At 39.2% G+C, this 17597-nt stretch overlaps 1 protein-coding gene across 1 annotated transcript; it reads left to right on the top strand.

The window, feature by feature from the left end:
• The first annotated feature begins 6552 nt into the window (after positions 1-6552).
• nr2e1 (nuclear receptor subfamily 2, group E, member 1) lies at positions 6553-16922 on the top strand. The gene is made up of 9 exons (XM_012867232.3): positions 6553-7182; positions 9465-9610; positions 10279-10366; positions 11336-11571; positions 12876-13022; positions 13702-13798; positions 13921-14070; positions 14197-14302; positions 15963-16922. The coding sequence occupies exons 1-9, from the start codon at positions 7122-7124 to the stop codon at positions 16123-16125; spliced, it is 1194 nt and encodes a 397-aa protein (XP_012722686.1). The 5' UTR covers positions 6553-7121; the 3' UTR covers positions 16126-16922.
• The last annotated feature ends 675 nt before the right edge of the window (positions 16923-17597 follow it).

The raw sequence follows: 17597 nt of genomic DNA on the forward strand, positions 1-17597 counted from the left end.
TCAGACTGTTGAGTACCTGTCTGAATCAGATTTGACCATATTTCATGGTTTATTAATTTGAAATGCACTAAACTGCAAAGACTCTCTCCTACTTTCGTCCTCTGCTTGTTATACAGTGATAATAAAGACTTATATTTCTTTTCTTAGCTGGTAGTAATAGGGTACCTAAAATTATATATGTTGTTGAACATAGGTATCAGCAGTTGATTAACATAAAACTGGAGTCAGAAACTTAGATTAAAGGTGTTGTCTGATTTATTTTATTTTTTTAAACCCCTGTAGCCTGATGCAGGTACAGAGGGCACTTTTGCAAATCATATACAGGATTCATTATAGCTGCAACATTCCAATTAAATTTAGGCCACACATCAAGTAATGTTTTTTTTTATATCTCTTTGTTTTTTGTTTAGTTCTGTGTGTATTTCTCTCTTGTTTATTTGCAATCATAGAAAACAACACTATAAAATAAATTGACTGAAATTGTAAGCCTAATTCAATTGCCTCCCATTAAATTGGACCAAAACATGTTAAATGCACAGATATACAATGAACTGAAAAAAAATAGTTACATCTACATGTTATTTTGCCTTTTAAAAGATAGATAAACAACATTTTAAACACATTATGGCACATTTATCATGTACAGCTGTTGGGCCAGTTTTATGTGTCCATCTTTGACACGACTTGTGATTCAACTGTAATGCATTAAGTGGTCTGTTGTTGTTATATGATAATAATAATAATAATAATAATAATAATAATAATAATAATAATAATAATAATAATAATAATAATAATAATAATAATAATAATAATAATAATGCACTGCTACTGTCAATAAAACAATCAATATTACTAAAACAGGAACAATAAAATGCAGATAAAATAACACCAGTAAAAGTCGAGAGTAAAATAAAAGCAGAGAAATTTTAAACTGGACAGAACATTTAAAAAGAGAGCATTAAAAATAAAACCGGGCCTGTTTTAAAGCATGTCACAGTTTGTGGAGCTCTCAGATGAGGAGGCAGAGCATTCCTCAGCCAAGGGGCAGCACATTACACAGCATATTGAATAACCTTTACTAGAATCAGCCGACTCATCCTCTCTGTTTTTCTAATTTGAAACCTCTTTCTATAACTTTTAATGGGCTTTAGAACACCATCACTTATTGATTGAAGCCATAGTACAAAATGTGTTCTATAAAACGTGTAATTGAGACAGTTACAGCATTTCTGGACACTTATTGTCACACAGATAGCTATTTTAGTACCAACAGGTATTCTGCATCCTTCTAATGTCTCCTTTTCTCTAGAACTGTCCATGGTGCTGAAATTAGGCTGGATATTTTTTTTTTCTTATTTAAAACGGAAAACATATGTAAGGCCATGCAACTCCCTGGGGGCCTTTAAACATATTTTAATTATGATCTGTGTAGGTACATGTGCGAAAACTTTCTTGGTCTGCACGTTGCAGAGTCTGCATGATGAGATACTAAGATTTCCCTGACCACTCTGAAAAGATGCAGGGGTGCATAAGCCTTTGGTGGGCTTTAACTCTCCCTATTATTTGTCCTCTGGAGCTTAGTGACTTCTCTTTAAAGCCAATTGGTTTACGCCTGGTTGATTAGGGGCCTGGCCAGTGATAGCAGTGCCTAAAAGGCAGTTAAACTATAGTCCCTGGGTGGTGGTTTCTATTGACAGAAATCGTCCAAAATGGAAAGTGAGTACATGTTGTTTGTACAGCAGTTTTTATGGGTAAAAACTTACAGTGCTACATAGAAGCAAGTATGCAAAAGAAATAAAACACACGAAAGAGGACCTAAAACAAAACCATTCATAACATGATACATAAGATCATGCTCTTCATAGTTAAAATCTGGTGAATGAAAAAAAGTGTCCCTGCTTCTTAAAAGGTTAATGGAAACCAAAGCCAGACCTGGGGATCACTACTTTAAAAGATACAATTCTTCTGGTCTTACAATACATCCGTAGCGCTACTTGTTGAAGAAATAAAAGTCTGAACAAACATCTCCAGCTCGTTTTTTTTGGACAAGACTTTGAAATTTAGAGATACTCCTCAATTGGAAGAATAATTTCTTCACTGACATTAGGCAAAGACACAACAAAGTCAAAACTAACACTAAGATTTCTGAAGCATGACCAAACAGCTGTGCTTAATGCACCAAGGTATTGCTTGATTTCAGATTGCTAATATTCAATGTTCATAATCAGTAACAAGAGTTTTATTCTTGTCTGAATGCAACTGTAAGTAGTTGTTACATTGCTATTGCTGGGTATTGGTTAGGCATTCAATAAATAAGACAGCTTATGGTATTTAATGGACGCAAAGGAACAACAGAGCTGAATATCAACAACACAAAGATTACTTATGAGTTACAGGAGGAAAGATGAATTGGATGGACAGCTCGTTGTGTGTTTGTGTGACCCTGCAGCTGCAGCCCATGGTGACCAATCAGCAGGAGCTTATAGAGGAGCAGATACCATGAGGCAGATGCCAGATTGTTGGTTCATCCAACAGGGTAATCAGGTCTACATTTTCTGTGTTAGTTTGTTCTCTTAGTACTGACTCTAGCCAGTTTATGCCCATTCTAAAGCATTATTGTTCCAGTGCTCCACTTCGGATCATTGGAGAAATCTTTTCATGATCACCGCCATTAATCTTTTTCCCTTGGGCCCGTTCTCCTGGTACCAGTCACACACACTGCTCAACTACTCACCCCATGCTCACCTGTCTGTCCACACTCCAATGGCATCTGCGCCAGTGCACAACACTTCCTTCAAGGAAATAAACAAAGAGACAGCATTACTCCATCATTGTTCACAACCACCTGCCAAACTCAGGTTGTGTAGATCTGCTCACCTTCTCCTGGATCTTTGCCATCACCACCGACAGCACATGTCCATCTCAACCTGTCTATTCAATACGCATCATCTTATAAGTCAAACAACAGCCATGTAGCGACTTCGATCCAACAACATAGTTGCTGCTGGCTGAGTGGCTTTTTATACAGTGACGCGTCTCCAAGAAGCCATGATGAGCCCCACTTGCAATTTCTTATTTATTTTCCAAAGTTATGACAATGCTTAATCAAAACCAATATGCTTATGATCAACACTGAAAAATAAAGCAAAATGACATCCAAGATAATGACCTAGAATCACGACGATACAGAAAAACGGAGACTAAGGCTGACGGTGATTGTGACGATTATGAATGATGCTCAACAGAAAGCTTTCAAAAAAGTCCTCACCTAACTACCTGTTGGGTCCGCTCGTGTCCACTAAATAACATGGGACCGCATCCCCCTAAGCAATCACCTGAGGTGAAGGAAAATCTGAACACCTGTGCCACCGAAACATATAAACAAAATATAAAACATTCACTTTGGTTCTTACAAGCCACTTGCCACTCCTCCCCGGGTGTCCAATCCAGAAGATCAATATTCCTGACATGACAAATACAATATTTTGAATCACAATTTTCCTGTTTTAAAAATGTTTAAATATGGTTAATATAAAAGGTTATATTATTCCTTGCTAAGATGGCTTGAATGGAATATTTGGTTGATTATTATATTCCAAAGCATACACACTAACGATCTGCATGCAAATAATGGGTTTTCACTACCCTTGAGCGGAAATTTTCCATAGATTTCTGACGACAAAATGCTTAAACTTACTGAAAATGGAAGGGAGGAATGTAGTGATGGAAAGAGTGAGAAAAATGTGGATTAATCAAAATCTATATCATCACATGTATTTATTTATTTACCAAACTACGTTGTAATTATTTGTTTTCCTAATATACTGCAGCTGCAGCCCTATTTTTGTAGAGAAATTTTTTTTTATTATTTTTTTTCAAAGAGATCCGTTGTTCTGCTCATAATTTACAAAAAGAAAACTGAGACAAATCGTTTGAAGCTTGAACTAAAAACAGTTGTTCACAAAGGTATAACACATCTAAGCATTTACTGCAGAAATATTATTTTTACTCAATATTAATGCAGTTATGATTATTGTTCATTTTGTTGTTTTCATTTAAAGTATGTACAATAAGTATAAAGTCTGAACAAGAAACAACAAAGGGGTCTTTCATCTCCAAAATTTTCTCTTTTATATAAAACATGACTTTTATGTGTTTTTAAATCTTTTTTTTTTTTTTTTTTTTTTACGGTTCAAACTCATTCACCTAATGAGCACACACACGTGTGGTCTCCCTGCTTTGCTCTGCGCTGACTTCTGCTGGACTCTTACTCGTTGCTAAAGTCCATCCTATAGTATGTCAAGTATCCACCCGCATACTGATGCCGAGCTCCAGAGAGAAAACAGATACACAATCCAGTCGGGCCTTTGTGAGTGCCGTTTTCATTGACTGCTGGAGGAGAAGGGAGTCACTAATACAAGGAGAGTGAAAGAGGGAAGCCCCGGCAACCATGATGTTGGTTATATTTGTGTAAAGGCTATCAGTGAATGACGAGGATTAGGACGAGTTAAGGAGATTATGTCACACATTCAGCATTCACACACCCCGACAGCCACCACCCACCCACCACACACACACACACACACACACACACTCTCATGTCTGATAGCCACACATTTAAAATCACCTGAAAAATCTAATTATTACTCGATAAGTTCAATCAAAGATCAATTAAATAGACGCTCGCTATAATGAATGTGATTACTTTTGCAGCTTTCGGGAAATCTATATATAAAAAAGGCATAATATATGGCTTTTAAATGTCGCATTTCAAACCTATAAAGCGCTCTATGAGTCCCTTCGGGCAAATCAAAGGAATATCGGGGTGATTCCATGTCGGCCTTGTTAGGCTCCAGCAGTACAGCCGTTCAGCTGAAGGGTAGGCTGGAGGACGCAACAATGGCTAATTGCAATTAACTACGCCTCTCCGCCTCACCCCTGTCCGCTTAGATCGACACTTTGTGCGTCCATATGGCCCTGGGTGCACCGTGGGAATGGACACAATTAAAAAACGGAATATGGATTTCCAGAGTTACCCGGCGAAAGCGCCGCAAGCTGTCAAGGTCGGGGCCCTCCGTGCGGGCCCGCTGACTGACCCCCAGACTTTGTCCGGAAGGCCCCGGGGCGCAGACAGGGTTTCAAGGGGTCCGAAACGCATCAAGGGCTGCAGGGGGTACTGAGAGGGGAGGACTGTAAAGTAGTCTAAAACCAGTTTGAATTAGCATGCACCTATGGGAATGCAGAAAGTACAAAAGGCATTAGATAATGTTTAATTATACATTTCAAAAGTCATGCAAGCATCTAAGTGGTGCTGTTAAAAATATGGACGTCTGAGAGTTTTCCCGCATGTAAAAAATTTAAGTAACACGTTTTCCTCTGGTTTAAAAGTGCGCAGCTAGGCAAAAGAGGACAAAGATTGCCATTTTCTATTGAGACATTAATAATAATAATAATAATAATTATTATTATTATTATTATTATTATTATTATTATTATTATTATATTATATTATTATAAAATTTATCTATGAATGTGTTTCATGGAAAATAGGTAATGTTGATCTTAATAAACTACTTTATAGTGTTTTGGATAAACCAAATAATTAAAATAAGTTTAAAACTGTTGATAAAATTCCCCTTTATCTTTTAATGTAATAAATAGATTTTTTTATTATTTTTTTTATTTATTTATTTTGCTTTTGACATAATGCCTTTTTTATTAACTGTTGCCTAATGAGTTTTAACTTTAAACTAACTATATAGTCATAGCTTGGCAGCCAATATGGTAAATCGTTTAAATAAGTAAAGAAATTATTAAAACATTAACAAAAAGAAACAAAATCCCGCTTAAACACGTGCAACAGGCTGATAAACCCCTGCAGGCAGTGCAGCCCACAATGGCTTTAAAGCAAGCCATGAGCGGGAGAAAAGCGGTACATGGACACCCGCCCTCAAGAGGAATACCCCTTAGAGAGAAGGAGAGAGAGGGGGAGAGGGGGAGAGGGGGAGAGGGGATGAAATAGGAGGTGGGCATGTATTTATAATGTTTTGGATTGGGTCATTTCTTTAGCAATAAATAACTTTTTCAGTTTTCATGGACTGAACTATTGCTAAATGAGTGGCTATAGACAATTCTCCCTACACGGTGCTCCACCAGCTCATAAACTCGCACATAAAACTGTCTATTGGACAGCATACCTCAGCGTCCCTGAAAATATAGAAAGTTCTTGGAAGTGAAGCTCCGAATACCATCTCTGTGCCCTATACAGACACACCGTGGCGTCTGTAAAGTGCATGAAAAAAATGATTATTTCCAAACAGTTAGCTTTGGGGTTATTTTAGAAATACGGAAGAAAAAAATTAAACTATTACTTTAGATGTGTGAAAAATACTTATGCAGCAACTTTTCCTCCCGAGGGACTTTGCATCTCTATCCCTTCCATGCTCTCACACACACACACACACATACACACTCAAACACATTCAAACACACACACCCTCACACTCTCGGTGACGTCAGGCTGGAGTTTGGTGTAGAAAGCCAAGTGGATGAAGGAAGTGGAGCTCTCCACCCTCCAGCCGCCCCCCTGACACTTCTCATACATATTACCGACGCTTATTCACGGGGAACTCGCAGCACAAAGTCACATCGCGTCCCTGTGTGCGCAACAGATTCTCACCTGTAATTCTAGCCCAAATTGCGCCTTTTTTGTCGGTTTCTGCAGCAGCCTAGGCGCCCCGTCGGATCCTCCGCAGGCAGCGGTTTCTTTCCTCCGCACACCTCCAACTTTACGCGCCAGCTGGTGCGCACCGCACCGACCTGCCGGGGCGCTGCTGTCACCGATTCCCGGTTGCGTCTCTCCTGCATGCCGGGGCTCCAGTTCGGCGGTGATGAAGGACAGGAGTGCTGAGATCAAGCTCAAGCGTTGAGTTTTTATTTGGAGCTCTCGAACGAAACCCGCGTCTCTGTCAAGTTGGTAATTGGACTTTTTCTTAGCTGCTCAAGAACAAGACACGCGGCGTCTGCTTCGATAGTTTTCTTGTTCTATCCATAAAATAGAAGATAAAAAAGGGAGCGTTTGCCTTCAGAGACTGTAAAAAAAAAAGACCTGAGGATCCATGATGAGCAAACCCGCTGGTTCAACAAGTGGCTGTTTGGATATTCTGAACGTCAAATCAAGTAAGGTTCTCTCATCCATTCCCCGATGTTCTCAACTATAACCAGCCGTCTAAGCAGGGCCTTCCTCTGACCTTATATTCTTTTAACAAAAATAAGTATTACAATTTCTGCGCATATAAATTCATTTTCACTACAGCTTCTGCGCAATAATTCTGTTTATTCCAGATGATCATAAAGATGTTATGCGTTGGATTCAGATGTGTAGTTTGTCAGGCGTAAAGTGTTTCTATGTTCTTGTTTTTCAAATACAATAAAGACCAAATTAGAAATAATTACATAGAATTACGCATCCTACTTGATACCACCTGTTGCCTTCAATTAAATTTCGTGTAAGCTGTTAAAAAAAAAAAAACACGCACTCACAAAAAACTCGCATAGAATCGAGGTAATTCTGTTCATGTGAAGTATTTAATTTTAGCTAAATCATCTGTTTCATTTAACTTTGTTAGAAGAAATGACGGCTATTTTCTAAATCATTATTTTAAAATCTGCACAGATTACTTTAATATCGTAAACTTAGATAACCTTAAATGTTGTAAAGGTATTAGAGTGGTATATTTATAGTTATCTGTCCCGTTTTTGCGTATGGTGACTTTTGTAAATATCTCTGCACAAGGCCTATGGAAAAAGGTGCAGATATTAACTCTATCAAAGTTTAAAAAAGACCAAATAAAATATATTTCCAAGACTAACGATAACAAAATTTCAGTCAATTTAACATGCAGTTGTATTTTTCATTTGCTATTATTATTATTACCCAAATGTACTCAAAATGTTGTCGTTTCTTTTATCACAGTATTTAAACTGAATGTGGAATCCCGTCCTTCTCCCTGTACCAAACGTTATATTCTCCAGAAACAAAGTCCCTTTTATATTAGCAGCCTTACGCCTTGATGGTGATTACGTTAATAGAATATGCCATATATTTTCAAGCAATTACTGCACACAATGGAAACGCATTGGACCCCCACGGTGGGCAGTTAAATACAGTTCCCCTTTTTCCTCAACCAAATTCGGCACCGAATTATTTAATTCACAGTCAGAAACCGCGGTTTAATATTTGTCCTCGTGTTTTTAGGGAGAAACAAATCGCAGTATATCTTTTTTTAAACTATTTTACACTAAAATGTAATTAAACTCTACAAATGACCTATTTGTTCTTTCCATTATATAGGCCATATATATATATATATATATATATATATATATATATATATATATATATATATATATATATATATATATATATATGCAGCTATATATAAAGGAGAGAACGTAGCGGAATACTAATATATGGATTAGTTATTCAATTATTTTTTTCAGGGGGAATAAAAGTTACTTTAAAATAAAGTTTTTCAACCAGTAATTTAAAATGACTATTCTAGGCTATAAGGTGGACGGTGGTGGCCTATGGACAAACAGTCCCCACGGCCTTCTGATTCTGAATAAACAGCCAATTGAAGTCGTATAACTCTTCCCTGAAGTCATTGTTTTTGCTGCCTAGTAGTTATTCCCATGCTACCCTTTTTGACGGGTCACTGGTGAATCAATGAGCAGGTGGCAAAACGTCAGTGTAATTACATAGACGGCTTTTCCCTCCAAAGCGAGAGAGAGAGAAAGAAAAAAAGCTCCCTCATATGCATACAAATATAGTTCTTTTTCAGCAGATTTGAATACAAAATCTTCACAAAAAAAATCACATTTTTTTCATCTACACTGAGGTCGATTTACATACACTTCATTTGAGTTGGTGAAACGAGTTGGTGCGCATTATTCTCGCAGTGCAGTGTCACTCCCTAATCCTGGGGCCTATAGACCTGCGGGATAAAGCAGCTGTCGAGTCCCATTATGAAGTGGAGTTGGCAGCTTGTCGAGATCCAGGCAGTCAGACGAGGTTCAATGGGGGAAAATCATTAAGTTAACACTTTCCCCTAATGTCTCCATTGTGCGCCCTCGGTCTATTGTCTTAGGGAGCTCAGATATGACGCTTCCCACCGGACTTTATTCCCGAAATATGCTCCAGTGAATTCCCATGGTCACGGTTGGGTGAAGAACTGGGCGTGCGTTCTTGTGTACCCAAAAATAAGTCATTCGTTGGACAATTTATCTCTTGCACCAATTGATTTTAAAAGGCTTCTTCCGTCAAAGAACATCAAAGTTTGAAACATATTACCGTCCAAACTCAAAGCCCACGGATAAAATCGCATAACACCGTGATATCTTATTACTTTAAAGCTGACTTGACTCAGCCTTGTTTTTGCATGTTTTTTGGAATCTCAAAGGTCGGATTCTGGACATCCCGTGCAAAGTGTGCGGCGATCGCAGCTCAGGGAAACACTACGGTGTTTACGCATGCGACGGCTGCTCGGGATTCTTCAAGAGGAGCATCCGGAGGAACCGAACATACGTGTGCAAGTCGGGCTCACAGGTGAGGAGGACTCCTCTCAGAACTTTATGCTGAACCTGTTCGATTAAATCGTTCTATTCAAAAACTGGCACGAACAATTTTTGATGTAAAAAAAAAAAAAGAAGGAAAAGGCGGCCACGCCAAGCCTGAGGTTATACACGTTTTAAATCAAACGTTGAGCTGTTATTGCTATATTAGCATCCACTTTTTATATAAACAAATTATTATTTTTTTCAATCCAAAAACCATGTTTTTACCAAAACACATGGCTTGCGCATTTTACGCACGGATCTTTCTATGTCTTCCTCTCTCTCTCTCTCCCTTTTTTTTTCTTTTTGGTCGCTGTGTTAAATCTTCCTTGATGAGCCTAATTGTGTCATGCCTGCACCATTAAGTACCGGCCTAAACACAGCGCGGCTCTAATATATCAGGTGTAATCCAATCTAATGTGATGATTCCCAGGCGAGGATTTAAGGCGGCAGAGGGCGGGATCGAGTACTTATCCATGTGGGATGAGGCCGCACTAGAGCCGCAGGGGAGCGGGCTCCATAACTGCAAGATAATAGCGCGATCTTTTACCTGGAGACTTGCCTCCCAGGAGGATAATAGCAGGAGGATTTCGTTTTAACCCTTTATTTTTCTTGTTTTCTTCCTTGCCCCCCCTCCTTTTCCTTGTTGTCTCTGTGCAGGGTGGCTGTCCCGTTGACAAAACCCACAGGAACCAATGCCGAGCGTGTCGTTTGAAAAAGTGTCTGGAAGTGAACATGAATAAAGACGGTAAATAGGCTTGATTTAATTATGGCAGCCTGTGACTATAGACACGCCATGCTGTGGCGTTTGGTTCCGAGGTGAACAAGTTTATTAAGGCTGTTAATGAAAGCTGCAAATAAGCTGATAATTACCTGCTGCTTGCTTGTTTTGAAAGGAATGTCGGTTGCAGCTCGGTGCAACTTTTAATATGTTAATTGCTTGGACTTGTGTGTTTGCACTGTCTCTTCTAAAAGGAAGAGGAGGAGATGGGAGTGTGGCATCTCTGTGTTTTTCACAGCCATGATAGTATTCTTTATTGATAGAAATGTAAGATTTTATTTATTTCTCTGCTTGTGTTTTGTGTCCTGCCTCACATACAAATTCTGTTTTCTAAAATGTAAATTTTTTTAGAGAGATTTTAAAATTTCGCATTGTATAAAAATAAAATATTTATTATATTTCCAATTTTTGGGTGGAAATGTGCCAGTTGTAATTGAGGAACAACGACACAAATATCCAGTAGTTATATAACTACAGAACTGTTAATGTTACCAGTTCAACCTTTTTTTGCAGCTTGTGTCTGAAAGGGGGCCACCCTTCATGCACACTGCAGCTATTTTGCCAATACATTTTGACAAATTATTGCAGATTTCCAAATTAACTTGGACCTGCCTTCATGACTCCACCAAATCTGTAATGAAACTCTGACAATGGGGTCTTGTTGGGTCATGGGCATTAAGGGGGAAGTGGTGCCCTAAATAAAATTCTGCTTAAAGCCACACACAACCTTTGGCCATGATTCTCTGACCCCCAAATGAAACCCAATTATTTGTTTTGTATTAGTTCTTAACTTTACACCTAAATAAAGCAAGCCACCTTCTACAGGCACCATCAATGAATGCAGATGAGATTTTTTTTTTTGTTTTTTTAAGAAGGCAATTCCGTCTTTCAGAAGCTATTCCTTGAACTCTGTGTGTTCGCTGTCCCACTTCACAGCCGTCCAGCATGAAAGGGGCCCCCGGACATCCACCATCCGCAAACAAGTCGCCCTTTATTTCCGGGGCCACAAAGAGGTGAACGGCTCCTCGACCCATTTCCCGGGATCCTCGCTGCCCGGGCCTCCCTTCTTCACTACCGTCACACAGCTGGATCCCCACAACCTGGAGATGAGCTCAGTGGCCACCACGCCAGAGAGACAGGCCATCGTGGGCCTAGCGCAACCCACCCCCAAGGTACGGTGTTCTGAAATGTATTCTAGGCTTTACTCGTTCTATTTTCACTGGAAGTTTGATTTTTCTTCATTCAAGCTGACAGAAACTGAAATAATGAGCATAAAGAAATTTAAAAGATGTCAACAGTCGAGCCATCCAAAGGGGTTTGGGGAAGTGGCCACCTCTACTTTACTCTGCTGTTTTTTAACCGGTAATCTCCCATTGAGATACAATATCTCTGCTGCCACCAGGGTCAAGACTGGGTGGCAGCATTGCATTTCTATAGTAAAAGACTTTACTATAGAAATGCACTGGGGACAACACAGTGTTCAAGCAAAATAATAATTATAACGCAACAATGAAAATAAATAATTTTACATAAAATGGAAAAATAATGACTACATGTATGTAAATCAAACATTGATTTTATTCCAAGCAGGGAGACAGTTCTGCTAAAGATTTTTTTAGTTAGACACTCATAAGGGGCCCTAAGATTTATTATATACCTCATAATAAATCTCCCAAAAATTATGATTTTGTTTTTTTTGGTGCCACTCAAAGATCATCAGTAGTCACCACTGGTTTTTCATTTGTTAGACTTCATTTTTAAATATTATGACACCAGAAACAAGTTATTTCTGCTTAGTTTGCTGTATTTATTTAAACGGGACAATCAGTAAATCATGCAAATTCAGCCATTTTGGCCAATTTCCATTTGACCTTCCCAGAAGGTGTATGGCATAAAACAATACAGAACAGGATTTAATACATTCTGTATTGGTAAACAAAAAAGATAAATGCCCTAAGACAAACTAACAATGACATGGTCATTATGCATCCCTGAGTTCTCAAAGAACTGTGTACAGTTGTTTAAATTGTTTGTAATTAGTCTAATATCTGAATACTTCCTGCAACTTGTTAGCATATTTTAGGACTAAGTTGTGACTCCATTAGTACACCTAAATACTTCAAATCCTGTACCAGTGACCGTCTTTTCTTTACATCTGGATATCTACTTACAGACCTTGAAAAGACATATGCTCAAGTGTAATGAGGCCGTTTCAGTTGCCTCAAATAAGAGTTTGTTTGTTTTTTTTTCTCCCTCAGAGGTTAGAAGCTGAAATTCTTGTCCCGATTTAGAAACCTGTAAGAAGCACAAATCCGCCAATTAGATTTTCGTTCCAAATCCAGCACAAGAAACACTAATGATTATAAAATCAGGTGCCAGAGCTTGGAATTTGATCTTTGTAGCTCACTGTTCTCTGAACTGCGATTCATTAAGACCTGTGACACGTGGTTGTTGTTTTGTTTTTTTCCCACGGTAGTATCCGCATGAGGTCAGCGGCACCCCCATGTACCTGTACGAGGTGGCCACAGAGTCCGTGTGCGAGTCTGCAGCACGCCTCCTCTTCATGAGCATCAAGTGGGCCAAAAGTGTTCCCGCATTCTCCACCCTGCCTCTGTCTGATCAGGTAAACTTTAAATTCATGAGCTGCGTCAGATGTAAAATCAAAATAATAACATCAAAATTTCAAGGATTTCATATTAGAGTTTGTTTGCTGTTCATATTAGAGGTTTTGTTAATACCTACCTCCCTCTTATTTCACTTTGAAATACATGTATCTATTTGGCTAATCAAAGCCCAGACCTCTCCATGTGCACCCACCAACATTTATTGTGTCTTTTTGGCAATAGAGTACAATTCTGACACTTGCTGAATATATAGTGCAAAGTGTTAAGGAGAAAAAAAAACAAATAATAGTAGAAATGCTTCCGTACAGTAGAAAATAAAGGCTGTTAGTTTCACAGTTTTTGTTAATTAGCAGACAGTGGAACAGAGAACATTTGAAATATATATATTTTTTCCACTAAAATTAAAAATAACAAAAAATATTTTTAAAAATACATCTGAAGGGCTTTCCTGAAGCAGGAGGGGAAACCACATGGAAAGAGAATTCACAGTCAATGTCTCCAAACAAGCATAACACCATGAGAGATATTAAACCAATAAGCAATAAGTGTCTCTGATGTATTAGGAAAAACATAAAAGGTTTCCGCATTAAAGAAAAGCACAGTGTAAAAAGCTTTTATTCCTAAATGTCATACATGTTCATATATTCATGCTGTCCTAAGCAACTAATCTCTTTCCAGCTGATTCTGTTGGAGGATGCCTGGAGGGAGTTGTTTGTTCTGGGCATCGCTCAGTGGGCAATTCCTGTGGACTCCGCTACTCTTCTTGCTGTCTCTGGTATGTAAAACCCTTCAGCTTACTAAAAGCCCGGGTCACACTCTTGCATCTACCTGTGTGACTGTTTGGTGCAGCTGTGTTATTCCCACACGGTGACACCTTTCTCTCATTTCCATCAACAGGGATGAACGCAGAAAACCCAGAGTCTCAGCGGATGAACAAGATCATGTCTGAGATCCAGGCGCTTCAGGAGGTGGTCACCAGATTCCGACAGATGCGCCTCGACGCGACCGAGTTCGCTTGTTTGAAATGCATCGTAACATTCAAAGCGGGTGCGTGCGTCGTCAGCTTCCTGCAAAGTCTTACAAGTTGCAACCAGAAGCTATTTGTCAAAGCAGCTTGAGCCACCCCAAGTTAATATTGCATAAACCTAAACATTGTCTTTTATTTTTGTACAGTTCCTACGCAAGGCAGCACTGAATTAAGAAGTTTTCGCAATGCCAGCGCCATCGCTGCACTACAAGATGAAGCACAGCTCACCCTTAACAGCTACATCCACACCAGGTAGGTGAAAAACAAGCATACTGTGCATTGCAAAAGCTTTTCTACCCCTTAACAGGTACATGTTACAGCCACAAACCAGTTGTATTATAGTAGGATATCATGTGATAGATCGACACACAGAAGTGCACACGTAATTATCAAGTGGAAGGAACACGAGAAGTGGTTTACTTTTTTGAAACCGCTATTACAACTACGTTGCTAGTTGTTTAAATCCATCAAGCTCTGCTGTTTTTACTGAAGGCCACGAGTCCCACAGTATGATGCTGCCTGTACCAAACTTCACAGCGTGGTTGATGTGTTCAGAATAATTTATAATAGTAACTAATCTGGCCAGCCAGATTGCTAATGTGTATCAATCTGGTAACGTGCAAGAACTCTCTGTTCTGCACGTTATCAATCTGGTTCTGCTCCCATCGAATCCGTTCGGGGAAAGGAGGGACATTCAGCAGAACTCTCAGAGCTGATTGGACAAAGCTACACCTAGTGCCCGCTACCCAAAGGTTGGTTTTTAACCAATCATGGTATCAAATGAAAACGTAAGCAGCAATCGTCATGAGGAACCACAAGTTTATGCTGGTTAAGGCACTTGTCGCCGTTGTTTTTTCAAAGAACAAATTGTGGATTCTGACAAAACGAATGTTATAGCAGCGGCTACGTGTGCGCCCTCCCTCGCAGCCATGTTTGATTTTGGTTTGGCAGCTCTTGCTTTCGTCACAGCTGGCATGTCCTGCCTTAAATCATAATACTGTAACGTGATTGGCTCAAACCGTTTTTGATTCAGGCCCGAACAATTGAGATGGGAGCGGGACAAGATGGATTTTAGTACTTTGTGAACGCACAAATAGCGCAAGAATTCAGCTTGAACGCAAAGTAGTGTCTTTCCATCACACACGCATATTGCATGTGACCTAAAAGGCTTGACTTGATTTTACTTTGTCTGCTTGTTATCTTGTGCCAAACTGCAGGTGGGACTTCCTATGGCTTTTTTCTTTCTGGTCTTTCTCAAAGGCCACAATGGTTGAGTAGAGGACCAATATTTCTATCAGCTGATTTGTTTTGTTGGGCTGTGGATCTCTGCAGCTCCTCCAGAGTTACCATGGGGCCTCTTGGGTGCCTCCCTGACACATACTCTTATCTTAACACTGAGCAGTACTCTTTTTAAGAGCTTGGGACGTTGTTTTACAACCCCATTCTGCTTCTTATTTTTGATCTGTCCACTGTGTTCCTTGGTCTTCACGATGCAGTTTGTTCATCGATGTTCTTGAACAAAACTCTTGAAGCCTTCACAGGACTGTATTTTAAATTACGCCAAGGTGGCCTTTAATTACAAATGTAGTGCGATCTGAAGCCAATTAGTTGAACTGAAAAGTACAGGGGTCATCAAAAAGGGCTTTATACAAATGCATGCACCATTTCCCTTCCACTTCAAAACTATGCACTTTTGTGTTGGTCTACCACATAAAATTAGATCTGAGGTTTGTAAGGCACTAAAAGTCTGTCGTTGCTTGCTTTTATGCACATTTAACTTAAGCCTAATGGATCCTAGCTGGTTTAACCATTGTAACTTGGTTTTAAATGGCCATTCTTTGCAACAAGTGAGCCTTAGATCAAACAGAACATGCGTAAGTGGCCGTTTTAGAACACTTTTCATTGTTTTCAGGTATCCAACTCAGCCCTGCCGCTTCGGGAAGCTGCTGCTGCTCCTCCCAGCGCTCCGCTCTGTCAGCCCCTCCACCATAGAGGAAGTGTTCTTCAAAAAGACCATCGGAAACGTTCCCATTACCAGACTTCTCTCCGACATGTACAAATCAAGTGATATATGAACTCTGAACTGTCCAGAGGTGTGGAAAAAGACTCTAAGGGATCTATCCAGGTCTGGACAAAAGGTCAAATCAACGTAGGTGCAGCAGATGCGGGTTGAAGTTTTTGAGGAGCACAAAATCCTTTAGGCTGACTTAGACTATATCCTGTAAGCCTATAGGCTCCACACTGAAGTAAAGACTGAAATACAGCCGGATTGCCTATTAACAGTTGCACTAGTTAAGGATTAGGTTCTGAAAACTGCAGTTTACAGTATTTAAATGTCGCCTTAAGACTCTGGAAGAGCACCTGCCAAGTCCGTTTTAAAAAGAAATGCTGTACATTCTGATGTCTTTTGAGTGTCTTAGAGACCAATGAGCTTGACAACCAATTTAATCTTGTAATTGCTGTGTTCAATCCCAGTGGAGGAAACCAAAAAGATGCCCCAACAGTGAAAGGGCCCCCGTCGCTGTTCCTGGATCAAGTGCTGAAACCAAATGCACAAAAAGGGGGCAACGATGAAGAAGTCCCAGCTCCACAAAGGAAAATGACTGCGAAATGTTCCTGTAAAATTATTCAAGGGTGTCTTTTCAGTGGCTGCTGTCCCTGTTTGTGTCAGTGTGTCCTGTTTTCAGACGCAGCAGCATTTAAAATGTGTGTTTAGGTCGACTTTGTGAAGACAGACACTAACACTGGATAAAATAATATTCAGCACTTGGAAATGTTCTTTTGTGGCCTATGTTGATTTGTTTGCTGTAAATATCTTGAGTTATAACTATTTAGAGTTGTAACAAAGAGAATAAAAGAGGCAAAGCTTGAACACAGCTGTTTTCATACATCAGAGATCAGAACACAAGCAGCAGCTGGAGCTTTTTTTAGTCTGTAGATTAATGTCACTCTTCATACAGTCAATCATGTTGTCCCTGCAAACTTACAAGAAACTTTACCAAAAAAATGCAGCTATTAATGCATGACATCAATTTAATGATCTGACACATTGTGTCCTTTGTCACAATTTAGTAACCTAATACACTGCTTTACATAACAGATCAATGCATTTGATCTACTTCTCTGTTATTAATTTATAAACACAGGTAATATTGCTGCATTAAAAACCCGTATGGTTCCAATTATAAGTGCAGAGCAGTTTGAATTTGAGATATATATATATATATATATATATATATATATATATATATATATATATCTACTACACAAAGGCTAAAATTACTTGCACAGGCTCCAATATTCATATAAACAAGCTGCATAATTCTGACCACTGTTATCAGAAAAACGTGGCATTATTTGAACTAGTTTCCTGTCTGACACAAATGAGTTACAGGTTTGATTCTAAATTTTTGTAGTTGAGATTGTGGATATCCCAGGAGCTTTTTTTAATTCGCAAGATCCAAGTCAAAACAAGTTCCAGTATGCATCACCCAGATTATTCCCCCGTGTCCGGATTTCACCGTCACCCCCAGTGGAGAGGAAATTC

The sequence above is a fragment of the Fundulus heteroclitus genome, chromosome 15, assembly GCF_011125445.2.
Source record: "Fundulus heteroclitus isolate FHET01 chromosome 15, MU-UCD_Fhet_4.1, whole genome shotgun sequence".
NCBI lineage: Eukaryota > Metazoa > Chordata > Actinopteri > Cyprinodontiformes > Fundulidae > Fundulus > Fundulus heteroclitus.

Bases quoted from the DNA above. Each gene is read 5' to 3' on its own strand.
- nr2e1 (XM_012867232.3), top strand. From the start codon at position 7,122: ATGATGAGCAAACCCGCTGGTTCAACAAGTGGCTGTTTGGATATTCTG. The intron at 13,799-13,920 runs GTATGTAAAACC...TTCCATCAACAG, and splicing joins TACTCTTCTTGCTGTCTCTG to GGATGAACGCAGAAAACCCA. The intron at 14,303-15,962 runs GTAGGTGAAAAA...CATTGTTTTCAG, and splicing joins AACAGCTACATCCACACCAG to GTATCCAACTCAGCCCTGCC.